Source organism: Eubalaena glacialis, chromosome 4 (genome assembly GCF_028564815.1).
Source record: "Eubalaena glacialis isolate mEubGla1 chromosome 4, mEubGla1.1.hap2.+ XY, whole genome shotgun sequence".
NCBI lineage: Eukaryota > Metazoa > Chordata > Mammalia > Artiodactyla > Balaenidae > Eubalaena > Eubalaena glacialis.
Genome location: NC_083719.1, coordinates 75,859,112 through 75,880,108, shown reverse-complemented (window position 1 = coordinate 75,880,108; position 20,997 = coordinate 75,859,112). Strand labels below are relative to the sequence as shown.

The 20,997-nt window shown below is 35.8% G+C and overlaps 1 protein-coding gene across 6 annotated transcripts in view; it reads left to right on the top strand.

The window, feature by feature from the left end:
* ARB2A (ARB2 cotranscriptional regulator A) overlaps nucleotides 1–20,997 on the top strand; it is a 403,635-nt gene that overhangs the window by 200,922 nt on the left and 181,716 nt on the right. For all 6 annotated transcript variants that reach the window (XM_061189446.1, XM_061189445.1, XM_061189443.1 and 3 more), the window contains one exon: nucleotides 15,074–15,193. In XM_061189446.1, coding sequence (XP_061045429.1) covers nucleotides 15,074–15,193 — 120 coding nt within the window. The remainder of the gene's footprint in view (nucleotides 1–15,073; nucleotides 15,194–20,997) is intronic.

The following is a 20,997-nucleotide window of genomic DNA, read 5'->3' as shown; positions in this document are numbered from 1 at the left end:
TTATATATAGGACTTGAGCATCCTTGGATTTTGTTATCTGCGGGGGCTCCTGGAACCAATCCCCCACGGATCCCAAAGGATGACTGTATTCATTAAATGGCAGTAGCTGGATCAGCCTTGGTGAGCGAGATGCATGCACGCTTGAGGGCCTATGCATCACATCCATCCTTGCCACACTGACTTTTCCATTCACGTGCCGATTGTGCTAGCGCTAAGGTAGCCAGTAACAGACTCTGGCAGACATAAACTGTCTGAGTCTTTCTGTCTTCTTTGTTGTTTTATTGCCTCTTCTGAGATGGACACTGTCTGGTGAGTGATAACATGTGATACAAGGATCTTCACTTAGTATACATCATTACTTTCTTCAAGGTTCTAAGAGCAAGCGTAGCAAGGAATTGTCACCATCTCCCAGGGTCCTTGCTAGGATGTTGTGGTAGGCAGGACAATGGCCTCCGAAGATGTCCACATCCTACTCCCTGAAACCTGTGAGTATGTTATTTCACATGGCAAAGGAATTTTGCAGATGTGATTAAAATTAAGGACCTTAAAATAGGGAGATTATCCTGGATTATCTGGGTGAGCCCACTGTAATCACGAGTTCTTAAAAGTGGAAGAGAGAGGCAGAAGTGGGAGAGAGGGAGATGTAACTCTGGAAAAATGACCAGAAAGATGCAAGGCTTCTTGCTTTGAGATGGAGGAAGGGGGCAGCAAGACAAGGGGGCAGACTCTATAAGTTGGAAAAGGCAAGGAAATGGATTTTTCCCTTATGGCCTCCAGAAAGGACTCCTTGATTTTAGCCCATTGAGACCTATGTCAGACTTTTAATACACAGGACTATTGGATAATAAATTAGTGCTTTTTAAAGCCACTAATTCTGTGGTAATGTGTAACTACAGCAATAGAAAATTTAGGCAGCTGTTAAATCCTGTATCCTGAGTGGGTACTTATATATCAATCAACTTTCCTTTGTCCAACTTCATTTTCTGCCTGCCTTGATCCAGCACCTTCAGAATTTAGTCCCCTTGTACTCTGTACTCCCCTTGCTCCTGCCTGTCAGTACTGACTAAGCAACTCTTTCCTGTTACACTTTCTCCCTTAAGAGGCCCAGCACTTCCCTGGCTAGGTTATATTGTGACTTAATCCTAATTGTTGGGCTAAGGTCTGCAGTGGACGTGAAAGTGGGATGGAGGAAGCCATGTTGTCTGGCAAAGGCAGCGGCTTCTGTACCATCTCCAAGAATGGGGAGAGCACTAGCTTTTAACTGGGAGACATGGGCTACTTCTGCAGGCCCTGAGGGTTCAGGGTAATCTGGGGACTGAGGTGACCCAGTTGTACCCATCCCATGTTTTAGGTTCCACTCCTGAATCAGGGTACTAACCCCACATTGAGACCTGCCAGGGGAGAATCCAGCTTTCCCTGGAGCTCTGCTTCTCTCATAAAAGTACTGGGCCTGGTCCTTAGGTTCTTTGGCCCTCCTGCTGCAGAAGATAGGAGCCTCTTTATATGCTGCTAAGGAAGCTCTCTGGATTTCACACTTAGTCTTATGCTGATTAATCACTCTATTGCCTTTGGAAATAGCCATCCAATTCCATAGTCCTTCTAATGATGTACTTTTCGGTGCCAATACATGTACCTGCTTGTACATTCCTTTCTACCAGTATATACTTCCAGTTCATCACTGGTGAAAGTTTTTAGCAGTTGCACTGTTACTATGTGCCAGGGTTTATCAGTGCTCCACCTACCACTGGCATTTTCAGCCAGCTGGTGGATAGGTCATCCAGCTCCAAAATTTCTATTCAATACTTTAGAGTCAACTTTTTCAGACCACTCACTGGAGCCAGCTGTCACAGGTCAGTTTCCCTGGGAAGCAGACTCTGATGTAGAGATTAGCATTTAGAAGATTTACTGGGGATTATTCTCAGGATAAAAACCTATAAAGAAGTGAAGGCATCACTACTGACCCTCACAGGGTGCAAAGATAGCCCTATAGAGTTCTCCAAAATTCGGGCAAGGAGCCAGGCACTTATTCTCTAGCACTAACCAGTCTTTGGAAGCAGTTACTCTCCAAGAAGGAAGCATAATCTTGGGCATGGTAGTCCTCTTTCCCTGAAATCAGTGACAGGAAAGAGGGATTTGGGGAATCCTTGGCTGCAAGAGCTGTCAGCCATCAACACTCACAGCAGATGGGAAAATGAGTGCTTCAGTCTTACTGAGGTGGGGGCTTGGGGTACTGAATGGTATGTCACAGTCAAACTACAACTATTACTATATGTATTCCTAAATAATACGTTGTTCACTTCGAATTGTTGAGCAGCAAACACAGGCCTAATTGTGTAAGGAAAGGAAAATATTGCTAGTATTAGATGAAAGCTCCTAGTAGCAGATAAGCTGAACACATACTTTGGATCATGCTCTGACTTCAGCTTCCCTAAACATTTACAACAGGCCCCTTATAGGAAACTCAGGAGACAATATAGTCTTAAAAAACATGGCTTTCAACAGTTGGAGCATCTGGCAGAGGAAATAAGCAGAAATATGGTTAAAGGGAGTGTGCTCTTTATATTTCCTTTTTTTTTTTTTTTTTTTGACATAGACCATTTTTCAAGTCTTTACTGAGTTTATTACAATATTGCTTCCGTTTTATGTTTTGGTTTTTTGGCCCGAGGCATATGGGATTTTAGCTCCCCAACCAGGGATTGAACCTGCACCCCGTGCATAGGAAGGTGAAGTCTTAACCACTGGACCGCCAGGGAAGTCCCTGTATCTCCTATTTCTAAGCTTACCCTGGTCTATAGCTAGGTCCTACAACACTTTTGTGAAGTATAATGAGTGTCCTCAGCTGAATCAGCAACAGAGTATTAACATGACACAGTAATCTCATTAGCAAATGATTAGGAAAATCCAAATCCAGGTCAGTCTCATTGGGTCATTGTGTCTTAAGATGATGATGCATTTGTAGTGGGGGTCATGGTGATGACAGCCCTCAGCATATTTGTGTCTTGAGTCACACTGCTACCACCTAGTCTGGTTTCCCACTGCATCTGGTGTCCAGCTATCATCCTGACATCTTCCTTCACCATTTTTCTGAAGATTCCTTTTTTTACTTTCTTGTGTTATTTCTTCTATTTCCTATAGTTCATGCCTTCGTCTTTCTTGGTTTATTTCTTACTTTGAAGGAGCACATCTTCCAGTTGTTTCTTTAGAAGAGAGTAATGAGATATACTTTTTTTTTGGTTTTGTGTCTTTATGTCTGAAAATATCTTTATCTTACACTTATGTTTGATGATATTTTAGCTGGGTATAGAATTATAAGTTGGGTATTATTTTCCTTTTGAATTTTGAAGACTTTCTTTTATCATCTTGATTCTTCTGTTGCTATTAAAAAGTCCAGAATTGTTCTGAATCCTAATCTTTCATTTTTCTATCGTGAAACTTATAGAATATTCTTATCCTGGGTTCTAAATTTCACAGTGATAGACCTTTATTTAGATCTATCCAGCCATTATATTGGGTACTTTGTCAGCTTTTTCAGTCCAACAGCTAATGTTATGGGAAATTTTCTTAAACATTTTGTTGTTTATTTCCTCCCTTATGTTTTTTTGGATAATGGATCTCTTGAACTTATTGTTTGATTTATTACTTTTCTATTTTTTATATCTTTTTGCTTCTAGAAGATTTCTTTAACTTAACCATCTGACCCCTCTATCAGATTTTTCATTTCTGCTATTTTGCGTTCAATTTTCTAGAGCTCTTTTTATTTTTTGAATATTCCTTTTAATAGGATCCTGTTCTTGTTTTATGAGTGTACTGTTTTCTCTGATCTCTCTGATAATAATAATGGCAGTGTTTCTGAAATTTTCCTCTTTCTGCGAAGTCTCAGTTTCTTCCAAGTTGCCTTTTTCCATTTATTCTGGTCTCTCCATTTTGTATTATAGGCTGTCTTCATGTTTAATAATGTTTGGCAGTCTGTTCATGTTTATCACTGGGAATTAAAAAGCTAATTGGAACTCTGAGTGTATGGGTGAGACGTGTGATGTTTGAGCTTCACTATAAGTAATCTGAGTAGTCTGTTGGGAATTTTCCTCCATGCCCACCCCCATCCATCTGTATCTGTTTTTTGGGTTTTTTTTTGGTATTGGAATTTTTTCCAGCTTTATTGAATTATAACTGAGATATAACATTGTACAAGTTTAAGGTATACAATGTAGTGATTTTATATATGTATGTATTACAAAATGATTACCACAATAGGTTAGTTAACACATCTTAGGTTAGTTAACACGTCTATCACCTCACATAGTTACACTTTTTTTGCGTAGTGAAAACTTTTGAAATCTACTCTCTTAGCAACTTTCAAATATACAATACAGTATTGTTAACTATAGTCACCATGCTGTTTCATTGCATCCCCAGAACTTATTTATCTTATAACTGGAAGTTTATACCTTTTGACTACCTTCACCCATTTTCCCACCCCCCTTGCTCCTCACCCTGGCAACCACCACCAATCTGTTCTCTGTTTCAGAGTTTGATTTTTTTTTTAGATTCCACATATAAGTGAGATCATACAGTATTTGTCTTTCTCTGTCCATCTGTATCTTTAGAACTTTTATTTAACCTGGTTTGATTTTCCAAAGAAGATTCCTCTAGTCTTCTGCCTAGAGACTGAAGGTCTGACTACTTACAATCTGAAAGTTTAGAAAGGAGGAAGGCTGGGGGAAGACAGGGAAGGTAGGTCACTACATTCCGTATCAATTTGCATATGGTACTGATATCCCCATTTCAAAATCTCTCCTGTCAGAATGTGGAAAGACATTTACCGAGTTGCATGGAATGGAAGAGGGGAAAAGAACTGCTGTCAAACAGTCTTATTTTAGCACATACATCCACTCTCCTTCAATCCTGGGGGTACCTAGAATACTATCTCTGTGCTTTGGAGGATTTTGCAGTATAAATGGAATTGGGTTTTAGCTTTCCCCATCGCCAGCTTGGGATTTGACTTTCTCAGATCTGCTAAATCAGTTACCATTCTTATATCTGCTCATCTTCTAAATGTCATGGTGTTTTCTCCTCCCTTGTCCTCCTAGGCCTTGTGGATTTATGTCTTTGACAAAAAAAAATCTTTTACTGTAGTGTTTATAGGGTATGGGGAGATAATGCTGTCAAATATGGATGTTTAATCTGCTACTCTAAGCTGGAACTGAGATTGCAAGTATTTACAGCAAGGGTCAACAAACTTTTTCTGACCCTACCAACCACTGATTCTAACACTATAGTTTTGGCTTTTCTAGAACTTCCTATAAAATGAATCATACAATATGTAGTCTTCTGTGTCTAGCTTCTCTCACTTAGCTTTATTCTTTGTTATGGATGACTGAATGGCAGAAAATTAATAATAGATCTCAAGCTAGGTTCAGTTTAATTCTCATAAGGTGGCAGAGGTGATTCAAGGAAAAGGAGGACACATTTAACTTTCAGAAAACCAACAGCTTCATTTCACAAAGAAAGTTTTTTATCATGTGAACCTGGCCCACAGTGCATGATGTCTACATAAGCAACACTTGTCCCTTTTTTCTTAAAGGCCCTTCACCATTTGGTTCATTGCTCTAAAGAGCAACAACCTTGATTATGCCTACATAGAGCAAAGGATATTAAAGGTGTTTTAACACGGCAGTATAAAGTGATTAAGATTACTGATATAGAGTTGGACTACCTAGGTTTGAATTCTGGCTCTGCCATATACTAGCAATTTTCTTGAGTAAGTTCCTTAATCATTTTTTTGCCTGTTTATCTGATTATGAGGGTAAAAATAGTACTTCATAGGATTGTCAGAATTAAATGAGTTAATACCTGTGAAGTATTTAGATCCGTGCCTGCCTCCATATGTGCTATAAAAGCATTTTTATGATTGTATTGTAGATTGCACTAAGAGAGGAGAGCCTAAATTTTATTAAAGTGAATAGGATCATCAGTGTTTACTTTGTCAGAAACGCTCTGGAGCATGTTTTTGGAATCTAAGAATCCTGCCAGCTCTTATCTTCCTTTCATTCCAGGTTATACCTATTTTGTGGCAATTATGGCCCAATCACAAAGCATTTGGCACCATTTCTATAAATAATAGGTTATAATTAATTAATTATCCATTTTTTTCCCCTAACTTTGTTGGTTAATTGTTGTTTGAACTTTATATTCAAATGGATAAAAAGACAAAGTTTAACTTTAACACATATCATTTAAAAGAATAGGTAGTATAGTGTAGAAGTTCAGATGCTAGAACCAGACAGACTAGTTTGTAATCTGGCAAGTTGTATGACCTTGAACAAAATAATCTCTGTAAACTGGGATATTTAGAGTGTCTATGTCATAAAGTCATTGTAAAGATTAAATGAGAGAAAGCATATAGCCAGTTCAAGTGGTTAGCGTCCTAGGCAAGATATGGTGATAGCTTGGGCTGAGATAGTAAGAGTGGAAATTGAGAGAAGCTTATGGATTCTAGAAATATTTTGGAGGATAAATTAAGTTGGATCAATAAGAGAGATAGAGGAAGAGGAAGATGTCAAGGATGACTTCCAGATTTTTGGCATGAACAACTGGGTTAGTGGAGGTACCACTTGACAAGATGAGAAAGGCTAAAGGAAGAACAGATAATAGAATTTGGGAAACCGATACAGAGTTTACTTTTGGACATGTTAAGCTTGAAAATCTGTGAAATTCAAATGTGTTTGATATGGTTCTGTATACCGGTCCTTTGTCAGTAATGATCATTATGAATGTCTTCTATTTATAGTTTATTAAATATAGCCATATTGACAAATAAGGTAGCCTTGAATCTGTCTCCAAGATTGATGGCTGTCAATAATATCTTGACACCTAAAAGGTAGGAAAAAAATTGATAGTTTCAAAATAGCTCAAGCTTATATTTCTTTTGTTTATTTTTATTACATTTAAGGTTGAATTGTATGAAATTGCTATTTTTAAGGTAAAAAATGTCTAATATTGGTAACTTCATATGGTTCCATTTAATATTTAAAGACCAAATAATGGTCCTTTATTTTTGAAGATGTTTTCGCTAGATGTATGCTGTAACATCAGTTTTTATGCATTCATATGTACTCCTAGTCCTTTAATCATCATTAAACACAAAGGCCTATACTTTTCAAAAGATAACACATTTAAAATATGACAAAATGAAGATAAATTTTTAATCCAAAGTATTTAACTGGATTAAAATAAAATTATACTCCATATGACATTACAAAATATATTTTACACATAACTGTTCTTATAAATGTTTTGTTCTGTACTAATGTACAATTTATACTCTTTTCATATACAAAGGAGTTGAATAACAGAATCATCTAAAAGTTTAAAGCTAAACCATATGATTTTCTTGTGTGTGTCTTTGTGGATTAGGGTCATATGCTATTTATGTTTCATTTCTTCTGAAAGCATACCCTACTGACCAATTCCTAAAAGGATTAATTTTCTTTTATGTTGTACTTGTGGATTGGTTGGGTGCAAGAAGGTAACTTACATTTTTGCATCCTCATAAATCCCTCTGACTTGGATATCTGCCTCCCATTTGGATTTCATTTAGCCATATTTTACCTAATGAGGTTTTAGCGTCTTAAAAGAAACAACTTTGATTTGTAGATTTTGTCATAAAAAAGTGTGGATTTTATATTAGTGTTCTTTCTCCAGCTGATGCCTCCAGTGTAAATAGCAAATCAGTGATAGAACTAAGGGCAGCTGGTGAGAGTGTGTGTGTGTGTATGTGTGTGTGATATGTGACACAGCCAGAGTTAATGACATAGGTATGTGCTGGTTTAAAGTAAAAAAGGCTAGACTTTATTATTCATAAAGAAACTTTCTTAGTAGATATGCTTACCATTGTAATCACAGAAAGACTTATATGAAGTAAAACAAAATAATCATGAAGTTTTGATTTTAAAATTGGACATTTGAAAAACCCTGAAATTCATTCAATTTTCATTTTACTTTTCCTAAAATCAGTTATAAGTTTAAAATATGTATTATAGGAGAACTCATTTTATAACTTCGTAGCAACAGGTTAGCTGAAGAAAAATCTGTCAGGTTTGGCAATGGTTCAGAAAATATGTGAACCTGTCACTGTAAGCAGTCTCAAAGGGCGAAATGCTTTACAGGAGCTAATTAACCTTAGAAAATAATTACACAAATATGCAAATGTTGTTTAGATAATTCCATGTGTTATCAGCTCAGGTATTCCATCATAAATGCAGACCTTGCAATGCCGAGGTAGTAGAATCTGGCATAGTTGATAAGGCTTTGGTTACTGTATCACTTCTGTTTGGCATTTAACAATTAATGATGGCAAGAGTACATCAGGAAATTCAGCCTGTACTCTGAATACTACTGAGCTCCACGGTGTAAATATTCTATGCATTCTGCCACTAGCAAGTTCTCATTAATCGATTTACTTTTGTCTTCATGCACTTTGTATATTTGCATATTTTAAAATCATCCAGCTTGAAGTTACTCAATACAAAATGCACTCTGATGTGAAATTCATGGAGAAACCTGTAAAGTAGATTTAGTATGTTTGCATTTCTGTAATTGAGGCATATTATAAAGTCTTTCCTCTTGAAATCTGTTTAGTTTCAAAAGACACTGCTGGTAGTATACACTCTGTGGATTCTGGTTTATAAATATGTAATGATTGTGGACAAAGTGTGGGCTGTGGGTTGGAATGACACAGATGTGCCTTGGAACAGCACCATCTCATTTATAATATGGGGTTTTAGTGATGTAATATGTCAGAAATATATATTAAGAACTACTCTAAGTTTATTAATTCCTGTGCTACCATTATTGGGCTTAACTGTTGCAGGAGGCAGCAAATATTTGGCAGAATTTGTTGCATCTTATAATGATGAGGATCTGGCTTTCCTAAACACTTGAATAGAAAAAAGCCATACATTTGTGAAAGCCTTGGGAAATAGTCACAGAAGAAAGCCAGGTTTTTTATAGCTAAGGTTTATCTCCTTTATCACCTGTTTTTAAAAATAATAGTTAAACTATTTCTTAATTATAGTCCTTCAAATACGGAATTCATGTAGCATCATTAACTTTCTTTTGACGATTCAGGATCACTATTGTTCCTGTCAGTTATTGTGCTTTAAATGCAGCACTGCCCTCAAGTTGCTCAGTGACAATGCTAGTAGTCTCAGACTCCTTGAGCTATATGTGCTCTTCCAGTTTTTATGGGTTTTCTGTTTTTTTCAGCTATCACTTTTTACTCTTACACCTATTTGAAACAACCCCTTTGATTTGCTGCTTGTAAACATGCAGTGGGTTCGGCGCAGATGTTAGAATTTGTTAGATATGAAGATGTGAAGATCCCACTCAGATGCTGATTCCCCCTAAGAAGCCAGCAGTAGTTATTCAGTAGGATTTCTGATTTTTTGGTTGTTGTTTTCTTATTTTATTATAAAGAGCATTCACTTTGTACTAATTTTGGCAAGTTCAGAAAGCTAAAGGAGCTAAAAATAGAAAATATTCATAATCCCACCATCCATAAGCAGCTGCTTTTAATATTTTTATTTGATTCTTCCTAGTCTTTTTCAAGCCTTTTTTCATAGTGAAAATTATACCACCTATAAAATTAGATGAACTGCATGTATTACTTCATAAACTCACTGAATACTATAGCTACTTAGACAGATAAACTGTAATTTACTTAAATATTTATTTTTGCATTATTGGACATTTAGGCATTATCCAGTTATTTGCTTCTATAAATGAGACAGTGATAAACATCTCTGAACATCAGTCATTTGCCACTTTCCAGATTATTAGAAGCTAGATTCCTGAAATGGAGTTTGAATATTCCTTTGTCTTGGTTTTTGCAATGCATTTCATGGTACTTTGTCAACAGTGTCATTACCGATAGTACTAGCATTGTTAGTTGTTTATTAAATGCCTATAGCATGCCTTCTGTTTATAGTTTGAATCCAAAAGAGAATCTACCTTCAAATTGCTTATATTCTAGAAGGAAGAAGTGACATGGCAGATTAAATAAATAGCAGGATAGAGAAGAACCAATGAAATAGTACAGGATTCAATTTAAGCTACCATGGCTAATAGTAGAACTGACATGTAAACTTGAGCCAACAATATTTTACAGTAGTTTTAAACATAGGATAATAATACATGTAAATAGATTAAATACTTTCCATATATTGCTTGTAAGATGCTGTGGGTCAAAGGTTAGCAAAACTCTTTCCCCTTCTATATGAGAATCTGACCTTCAGTTAACTTTCTAGCTCTATGTCCCTGGAAGCCTGTTAAGGTGGTGTCTTAAGTTGGGTTTCCCAGGTAACAGATTCTGCAGTTGCATGTAAGAAGTTTGTTGGGGAATTCTCTTGGGATCAGCACCTGTAGGAGGGCAAAAAAATAGATTTTGGTCGAAGGAGTTGAACTTCAATATAGTCACAACAAAGGCCTCATCTACCTCCTTGGTGATCTCTGGATCTGGGATGGCTTTTCAGAGATGTCCTGCCTTGAGGCAAGAGATAGGTCCTTCATAGATCCACATCATCTCAACCAGACATTGGATGTAAATTGCCTCAGAGGTGAGATTGTAACTTTAGTCAAGATAGCTTTATTTGGCTGAGGGCAATTCCTAGAGAGTACCTCAGTTAAAGTTATCAGCTGCCAACACTTGCACAGCTCAGGAAATGAGTGCCTCTAACTAAAGAAGGCTCTGGGAAACATACCATGGCATCCACTCTAAGTGGTTGGTTGCTGGGCAACACTGCCTATGGTAGAAAATGACCTCTGGTTGGTAAACTGCATCTGGATTAGAAGGAATTATAATGGACTATAAATATCATAATTTTGATCCTCCCTGAGGGTAGTAACTCTTGTAATTGGGCAAGTCCCTTGCAGGCAAGGACCCTGGAAGCCATGCCTATGGAGTTGTTGCAAGAGGTATTGGCTTCTGTAGGTTATAAGACTTTTAAGGCAGGATAACTCCTGTATCTGCCCAAGGTGAGTCCGATTCCCTCACTCCTGAGCTAACACCCCATGGGCCAAAGAGAGTAACTCCCACAAGGTTCTGTGTTGTGTCTGCTACAGGAACTGCTGTGAGGCTTCCATTAAAAGGAATGCCTGCTGCTGCCCTGATGGCAAACTGTTATTCCTACCCTGGATCTTTTTGGGTCAATGTGTGTCAAGTGTGGCCTAGAATAATCTTGTATAATGGTTTAGTTGTGCCTATGGATAACCCCCTAAGTAGGTGTTATAGACATTTTTTTTCAATTGGGTCTGGCTTTTTAGAACATTAGGTTTTAAAATCTAAAACTAAAGAATAATTTGATGACCTTACAGTCAGGCTGAAAATATTTAAGTACTTGGGGCACATGGATACTTGAGATTTCTTTTTCCTGCTGCTCATAGACCATTTTAACAGATATCGCCACAGACTGTGGAAGGAAAGACTCAGCTATAATACTAATCTCTGAAAACACTAGTCTTTATATGTGAACAGTGGGAAGAACTGTTAGTTCTTAGCTCTCCTTTAGTCATAGATGGGACATTTGGGCCTGGTTGGCAGTTTCCCTTATATATCAAAGTTTTGCTGATTTTTCCTCTGAAATGACTTATTCCATCCCTTCCTTTCCATTCACTCTGCCATCACCCGAAGTAGTGGGAGAGTCTATTACTGCTGAACTGCTCCCTTGGAAGTGTTCTCACCTTTAGGATTTGCCTAGTCTGAGCTGCATTACCCATGAGATCCCAGACTGGATTTCATGATAGCGGTTTTGTCTAGGATTTTCAGACTATTCATGTGTAATCCAGATTTTTCCTGGAGCATGAATAAGATCCCTGGAAATAGTAAGAAGGAAAGCTGGAAAGATGGGTTTAGAGATGTTGGCTAAAGAGTTCCAGTTATTTATTTTGTAGGCAATGGCAACCATTTCAGTAAATGACCTTTCAGGCAGGAGAGTGAGTTTATCAGAGCCAGGCTTCAGCAAGATTAAGCTGGCAACAAAGTAAAGGGAGAGACTAAAAGAAATGAGACTAGTTAAGAATCCATTGTAGGAGGACTCAAAATGAGGTGGGAATGAGAGGGATGGGACAGATCGGCTCTCAACAGTATAAAGGAAGAATTGGTGACTGTGAGAAGAAAGCAGGCAGGACTTAACTGAGGTCAGGTAGTGTGAATTTATAACAGACCCATTGGACTTGGTGTCAAGACAGTCCATCAGGAATAGAGAAAGTAATACTCCTCACACACTAATGCCTCTCCTGTCTTTATGTGTTAACGCCCTTATGAAATTGCAAACACATTGAAAGCCAGGATCATGGCTTAGTTCTATCATCCTTACATTTCCACTTCCAGCATGGAGCCTAGGGGGACAGAGTAATCTAATCTCCTATGTGTTTTTATTCTGTCCATATATAGAAGAATATTTAGGACCATCACAGATATTTCACATTGTTAGTTCTGCCAACTGTCAGCAGATAGAAGCTCTGTTATCTCTATTCCTGTTTTGTTTTTACATTTCATTGTGAGATATAACTAGGGAGACCAGGTATCTGGGTTTTCTCTAGACAGTCCCAGTTTAGACCTGTTCTCCAAGCACAATTACTAACATTACCTTTCTTCACTCTCAAAGGTTTGTAGAATAAATTCTATGGTCACTTTATATATATGTACAGAAAAGTGCTAGGTATGTATTAGTCAGTTTAACTATAACTATAAAGAACACACTTGTGTAACTACTACCTCAGTCAAGAAATGAAACATTGCCAACCACTAGAAGTCTATTTCCCAATCACAACTCTATCTCTCTTCCTTAGAGTTAACCACTATCCTGCTTTTAATGATAACTATTTTCCTACTTTTTAGACTAATGAAAGCTAAATTACTAAAGCCAAAAATGCCTACAAAGATTTCCTTCCAATTATGATTCTTCTATTTATTTTACATACTTTAGGTGTGGGTAATTTCGTATTTATGTTACTAATAGATATCTTTGAAAGTATATTTGTATTTTAGTATATGACTACAAGGTTGTAAGTAATCATTTCTGAAGATACATGTTGTGTTTTTGTTATTTATTTATTACCCTGTGATTTAATGAAGAAGACACAGCTCTTGGCCTCAGGAATTTGATTAACAAGCAATTACAATACAAACTATTCAGTGCAATAATGGGAACATGTACAAGATGTGGTTGTAGGACATTACCTAGCCTTGGGGATGAGAGGGAAGACTTTCACTAGAAGGTGATGTTTCATTTGAGTTCTGAAGACAAGTAGGAATTATGCAGGTAAAGGTGGTGGGTGAATTAAAGGCAGAACACTTGGGTCACTTTCCAAACAACAATAACAAAAACAGCCCAGAAATAAGAAAAGTATGGCACAGTTAGGTTAGTATAAGTTGTTCCCTGCAGTTGGAACACAGAGGGTGTTCTCTATGGTCTCTCATGGTGGGAGAAGTGTATCTTTTGGGTCATCGTATTTTGCACATACATTTCGAGGCAGAAGCCAGATCATGTTAAGGCCTTAGTGTCATTCTGAGTTTGAACTTGGTACTGAGGGCAATAAAAACACTTCGAAGAGTTCTAAGCAGTGAGTGAGCAACATGGCGACATGACTGTATTTGCATTTTTGAAAGGTTATTCTTACTACGGAATTAGAGAGAGCATTTAAATGGGCAATCCTAGAGGCAGGGAAACTTGGACTGTAGACTGTTGCAGGAATCCACTTGTGAAAGGACGGGCTTGAGCTAAGCCAGAGGAAATGAGAAGGGAGAGAAGTGGATGGCTTTAAGAGACAGTTGGGGACAGAATCAACAGGTTTTTAATGATTGATTTTTATGTGGAGTTTGAGGGAGAGGGAAATAAAAGATGATGCTCAGATTTCAGCAGGAGGTGGGGAGCAAAGACAGTGACACAGGTTTGGAGAGGAAATTATTAGCAAGGTGTTGAATTGGTTGAGTTTGAAGTATCTGTGGGGCATTCAAAAGGAAATGACCTTGGGTCTGGAGCTCTGGAGAGAAATTCAAGGTAGAGATAGTCATTAGGGAACAATACCTTTTAGGTGGTAAGTGAAGCCATTCATATGGACCCTAATATGATATTTAAAAATTTCTGAGATGGAAAATGTGAATAAATTGTGTTCATTGTCTAGTACCATGACATTCTTAGGGAATTAGTCTTTTGGTGTTAAAGCTTCCAAGAAATATTCATACAAAACATTTTCATGATCTGTTTTAGTTTTTATCAGTTTGGGTTTTTTTAGCTCTTTGGTTGGTTGTTTTTTCTTTTTTTTCCTTTTTCACATTATCCGAGTTTTAGGTTTAATCACAAAATGTGCCTGCTATAGAAATAAACACAATAAAATGAAGTTATTATAGAACTTTTGGAACTAAAGCAACATTCATACATTTATTAGGGATTAGCAAATTAGGAGTATAAAAGGTCCGAGGTTTATATGTTTAGATTTCTTCCAGTTCTAGAAATAAACTGTATGGAAAATTCTTTTAGGAAAAAAGTGTATTTTTAAAATAATATAAATTGAAAATATTTGTTGTTAATTTTCTGCTTATTTTCAGCTTACAGAGGTACTTAAAACTTTATAAATCAAATAATTTAGATGTATGTATACTATAAGTATTTTCAGATATACATATAGAAATGTATCTGATTTTTCTTAGTGTTACACTGTTTTATCATAAAACCACTATAACTTTCTGCTATGCAATTCTAATGTACTTAGATATATTTTAATATCTCAGATATGCCCAGAATGAGCAATTTCCCCTCAAAAATGTGCTTATTTTAAATACTTTCTTTCAGAATATTATAGTAGCACTTAAGTTTAGCAGTAATTTACTAATAGTTTAATACTAATTTATTCCCTAATTTGGATCTTCAATGTAGTTTTTTTGTATTGTTATTATTTGGAATGAGCTATAACCATCTTATTTCTTATGCTATGTAAGCAAGCATATAATTTAATTTTTGATTACTCTGATAATAATTAGATACAGTATGATATATGATATTTGTTTTACTTATAGGAAAATGGTTCTCCTGAAGAACATGCAGTCTATGTGTGGGACCATTTCATAGCCCAATCTGCAGCTGAGAATGTATTTTTTGTTGCTCATAGCTATGGAGGACTTGCTTTTGTTGAACTGGTAAGTGCACATTTAACTCTTTCTAATTTCCAAACTCCTTACAGATTTATCCCCTCCACTCCCTTTTTCTTGGTGTCATTACTTTAAATTATTTTATAAAGGATGAAAATTACATATTTTGAGTAAATAATTTTATGATGTTTAAAAAGAGTATATTTCTTTATTGTGGTAGAACTTTTCAGTGCTAATCAGAAAGCTTTTTGCCTGTTCCTTATTTACATATTACTTTTTTTTTTAACATCTTTATTGGAGTATAATTGCTTTATAATGGTGTGTTAGTTTCTGCTGTATAACAAAGTGAATCAGCTATACATATACATATATCCCCATATCTCCTCCCTCTTGCGTCTCCCTCCCACCCTCCCTATCCCACCCCTCTAGGTGGTCACAAAGCACCGAGCTGATCTCCTTGTGCTTTGTGGCTGCTTCCCACTATACATATTACTTTTTAACTTCTACATTATAGCCCCACTTTCCATACATTTTATATTTGTGATTCCTGTTTTATGTGTACATCTTTGAAGCATTATTATCTGTAAAGTGTTTAAAATTTCAGTAGACCCTTTAACTGACAAAACTACTATCTCTTCAAGTTAGTACTTGATCAGAATCCATATAATTAGTATTAAAACTATCAGAAAGCTTCCATTAATCTAAGTGGAACTCAATGCTTGGTCATAAAAATCTTTGCATTTCAAAATAATCTGATTCCTAGGGTGAAGATTATGTGTACATAATGGAAAAATTATCAAGATTTCTAAATTTGGTCGGTATTATATGCAGTATTGCCGTTAGCACACTTTGTGCAGGTATGAATAATTAATGATATATAATCAGTCCTAAAAATGTGCCCCATGTCCATTATCCCTTATGTCACAGGAAAGTACCAATGCTCTAATAAAATGATTAATTTGATAAAAGTGCATTTGATAATTTTAAATCCAAATAGCCTAAAGTGGACATTAAAAGCCGGCACAGCATTGGTTGTCTAATTTTTACGTTTCTAAACTTTGCTGTGTATTTCTCTTCATCATGGAAATTAAATATATTTCCATGGTCTTTTCAACTTTCCCACACCTTATTGCTTACCCACATGATTTAGGTATAAAACTAGCGGTGACACCTGAGAACACTTAGGTGACCTAAATTTACAAATACTGTGCTCTCTTAAGATCAGCAAATAAATCATTTATTTCTTAAATTGATTTCACTTTTTAGAAATTATATTCAAGTACTTTTAACTGCTGAATTTATTTATTTTAATACATAATGGGTATCTTAAGATAGCTCTCTAACGTACAAGTGTGACGTCCTTTTTAAAATGTGAATGTTGCCTTTCAAATAGTTCTTTTAACCATACAGATATAGATATATACAAACACACACGTATATAGCTGATATATATGTATCTTATGTTTTCTTTCTGTAAGCCATTAAATTACATAAAACATGAAATTTCATGACTTACAGAATAACTTAAAATATGTCTGAAGGCCTGTAAGACTATTCAAATTTCAGATTGCTGTAAAACATAAATTTCCATATTTTTACCTTAAGACAGTTAACAAAAACCTTTTGTACATCAAATTTGGAATTTAAGTGAATTTTGGACAGTTTTAAAAATGAATTTAAGATGCCAGAGTAACAAATGACCAGTGTGTCAGTCTTATTTTGCCTGTTCTTCTTGTCACACACTGGTGGATATTTCTGCACTTTTGTTCCACTTTAATATAAAAGCACACAGATGTTTCAGAACAAGACTTGACTTCTGACCTTGAGGCTATTAGGGTCAGGGTCCTCAGGGCCTGTGAAATTATCACAAGCTGAGCTAAAGTTTTTCTCCATCACAGGAAGTAACCAGTAAGTAAGAAGTTAAAAAGGAGCTTTGTCAGAGAGACAAGATGGTCTCAGTAAGGGTCAGCTTCTGTAGTCTGCTATCTCTGCAGGAGGTGCATGCATGGGAGGAGGAATATAATATAACCACTGGCACATCACATATCTGACAGGCAACACCAGGACTGAGAAGTCTATTTAACGTAATATACCTTGTTTAGGTTTTAAAATATTAATGGCGATTATCTCAACTTCATATATTTGCTACTTTTTGTCAAGTAACTTTGATGGGGGTATGTAAAGAAGGTGTATAGATGGTGGAAGCTAAAGAAAAAGTAGTTTATGACCTATTGAAAAGAATTTCTCTAAACAAATAACATTGTACACTAAGTTTTACATAAATTTTTGACAATGCTTGATTAATATATTTAAGGCCATTGTGTTTCCACTTAATTTCAAGGATTTTTGAAAGATAGCATTGATAAACAACAAAAAAAATTAAAATATGTTTAAACCTTTTGTTTTTGCCTAAAGCTGAATAATATTCTTTCCTATCCTCCCCATTATTCTTAGAGGAAAACTCATGGTGTTTAAAATGTTGACAAATATTCATTCTCTCAGGATTTTTCAACATATGTGTATTATATGAAATTGTTTTACATGGATTAAAATATTTAATATTAACTTTACAAGAAAATGAGTTGTGGACATCTTAAATTATGGTTTAGTTTTTTTATCTCAATAGTACATTATACACATCAGACATGAAATCTTTTGGATTTCAGTAAAGTTTAACTTTTTAAAAATTATCATAAAATTGTACTCCTGATTCAAGACTGTACACACACACACACACACACACACACACACACACACACATGCCCCTTATGGATGGAACAGCGCTAGTTTGTAGCATTATGTTTGAATGCATGGAGATTGTTTTTCTACCATCCTCATTCAAGTTCACATTCTTTTTTAGGTCATGAATTTTAAGAAAATTTATTTTAGATGTGAACTGTGTGACTAGTACAGTTTCAATATTACATGTAATTACTTATAGTGCTTATTGTTTAAAAACAGGTACCAGTCAGGACCCATGCTAAAATGTATCTTGCCATTTATTAAGTTAAAATTACGTATAATTGGAGTTTAAAATTAAGGTACTACTAATAGAAATCTGAAAAATTACTTTTAAATTTAGAGCACAAAATAGTTGTAGAGCTTTCATATTTTGCTAATTGTTTTTGAAAACTGAGAACATAATTTATTATTATATCCTATTTTGAAGTGCTAAAATTCGCCTGAAGAATCCAAGAGGTAGTTAAGAGATTTATTTTCAAAACCAGTGTTCAGTTTATGGTAGTAAATATTGGAACTTGATCAGGCCTAACCTCATAAAACAGTATGCAGTTGACTATAATAATGAGAAAAGTCATACTAAAAATATGCTTTTCACTGCTTTTATTCCCATTATATGGTAACAACTCAAGTTTCTAATTCTCTAAACTTTCTGTAATCCTAGTAAAAATAGATGTTGTTAAGACAGCTCTGGTAACAATCCTAGCATTCAGTCATTAAAGCAAAAGGGAAGAACTATTTATTTTATGAATTGATAATGAATTTTAAAAGTAACATACCTAGTCTATGCTATCTTTTCTGTGTATTTAAAAATAATGCCAATATATAATGCTACCATTATTAAACATCATTTTCGAAGCTTTAAATTTCTGTCTAAGAAATTCCATTTTATATGTAGTAGATAAAATTAGTAGTCATAATCAACAATCATTTACCAAATTCATTTAGAAAAACATCTACAACTAATGCAGCTTGCTTTTGCCTTAGATTAGTGGTTAAAAATTTAAACTCATTTGTTAGAAATTAACTGTCATTAAAAAACAATGCAGTTTTTAAGCTTTTTCATAATCTCTTTCACCAGCCATTTTATGAAGTGATTCCATTGCTTCCATACTTGGTCATTTCAGAGTGCTTTGCTCTTGTCATTGTAGATGATGGTTAGTTTGACAAAATCAAGCAAGCTTAAAATTTTCTTTTATTTGGAAATGAGTTAGCTTCCTTGTCAATGCCCAGTTTCCAATCTTAACTCACCTTACCTTCCCTGTTTGCAGTGCTCTGTACATCAATTTGCATTCAGATTTCTTTCCTTAGTCAAAGTGAGATTGTTGATATTTCTTTTAGAACACATTAGACAGTTTTAGCAAATATATTTCATTAGCTTATTGAATCATCTCAGCTGATATAAAATTAGTATTTTTCATATTACTTTTATTTTCTTTTCCATGTTATTAGTGGTGTGTTCTCAGCCACCATTGAAAACATCTCTTAGAAATGTGTGAAAACTGCACCTTTTGAAAGTGTATCTCTACCCACTTTTGATTTTGGTTTCTCCATGCTTGTCAGCACTTGATTGGCACCTCACTTGCATGTGAATTAAGGAATGAAGGGAACTCTATTTTCCTGCCATTGTTCCATGCTGGGCTCTCTAGCCTCCAGGCAGCCTAAGCTGACCTTCAGTAGCTGATAGAGGACTATTTTTTGGACTTAGCTGTGTGAGGACCCTCAACCTCAGTCTACTCTAAGTTGATCTTTTAAAATTGCCTAGAGCATGATTTGGATATACACTGAAAAGAAAATGGAATGGGGCTAAAAGAATTAGTTTTTACCTTTAGTGACATGAGTTAACTATGACCTTAAAGAAACATCATTTACATTTTGTCTACAAAGAACAAAGCAAATTGGATAGTAGCATATCTGCTTAATGTGATCAATGCTAAAAAATGGGCTGCTGGGAATGAAGAATTGAGGAGAGGTAGAATGAGGGCGGATAAACAAAGAAAAATTGAGCCATTAGAGTATCAAAACAATTCAGGCCAAAAACACTTCTTACAAACCTACTTTAAAATGTAAGTAATTCAGTAAAAATAAGTCACCATTTGTAATATAACTTGAATTTCTGAGTTGGCTGCCTACATGATACAAATAGCATGTTAATGCATGGGATGATTACAACTTGTATGGAACGCTATCTTAATTCTCTAGTTGTTTTATATGAAAACAATATAGTTTCTCTACTTTATATGCTCCTTAGAGAGAAACCAGAGATTATATTATTTTTGCCTCCTATATTCAATTTTGTTTAATTTTTTGCATATACTATAGATACTGTCTTTTGATTGATTGGCGATAACAGTAATTTTAGGAGTTAGTTGCAAGAGTCCAAGTAAGATCCAATAAAAGGCTTTACCAACGTAGAAGTGGTGGGAATGGTAAAGAAGAAGCACACATTAGACATTAGGAGACAAATTCTACATGGCTTAGTGACATTGGATCTGGAAAGCCGAACAAAGAGGAAGAGGGTGTAATATCTTTCCCTGTACACACCTACAGAAGCATGTCGAAGTGGATATGAAGGGTATCCAAGCACAACGGGTAACAATGAGTAATGAACAATGATTATGCAGATATGTAGATATTGGGGAAAATGTTTGCATATACTGGATATTTAATAATTGTGGTCAATAGACTAAATGAGATATCAAACCAGAGTTTTTTAATATAAATTTATTTATTTATTTATTTATTTATTTATTGTTGGCTGCATTGGGTCTTTGTTGCTGCGTGCAGGCTTTCTCTAGTTGCAGTGAGCGGGGGCTCCTTTGTTATGGTGTGCGGGCTTCTCATTGTGGTGGCTTCTCTTGTTGCGTAGCACGGGCTCTAGGTGCACGGGCTTCAGTAGTTGTGGCACACGGGCTCAGTAGTTGTGGCTCGCGGGCTCTAGAGCGCAGCCTCAGTAGTTGTGGTGTACGGGCTTAGTTGCTCCACGGCATGTGGGATCTTCCCGGACCAGGGATCGAACCTGTGTCCCCTGCATTGGCAGGCAGATTCTTAACCACTGCCACCAGGGAAGTACTCGAATCAGAGTTTTAAAAGGAAAGAGTTGCATATACAGA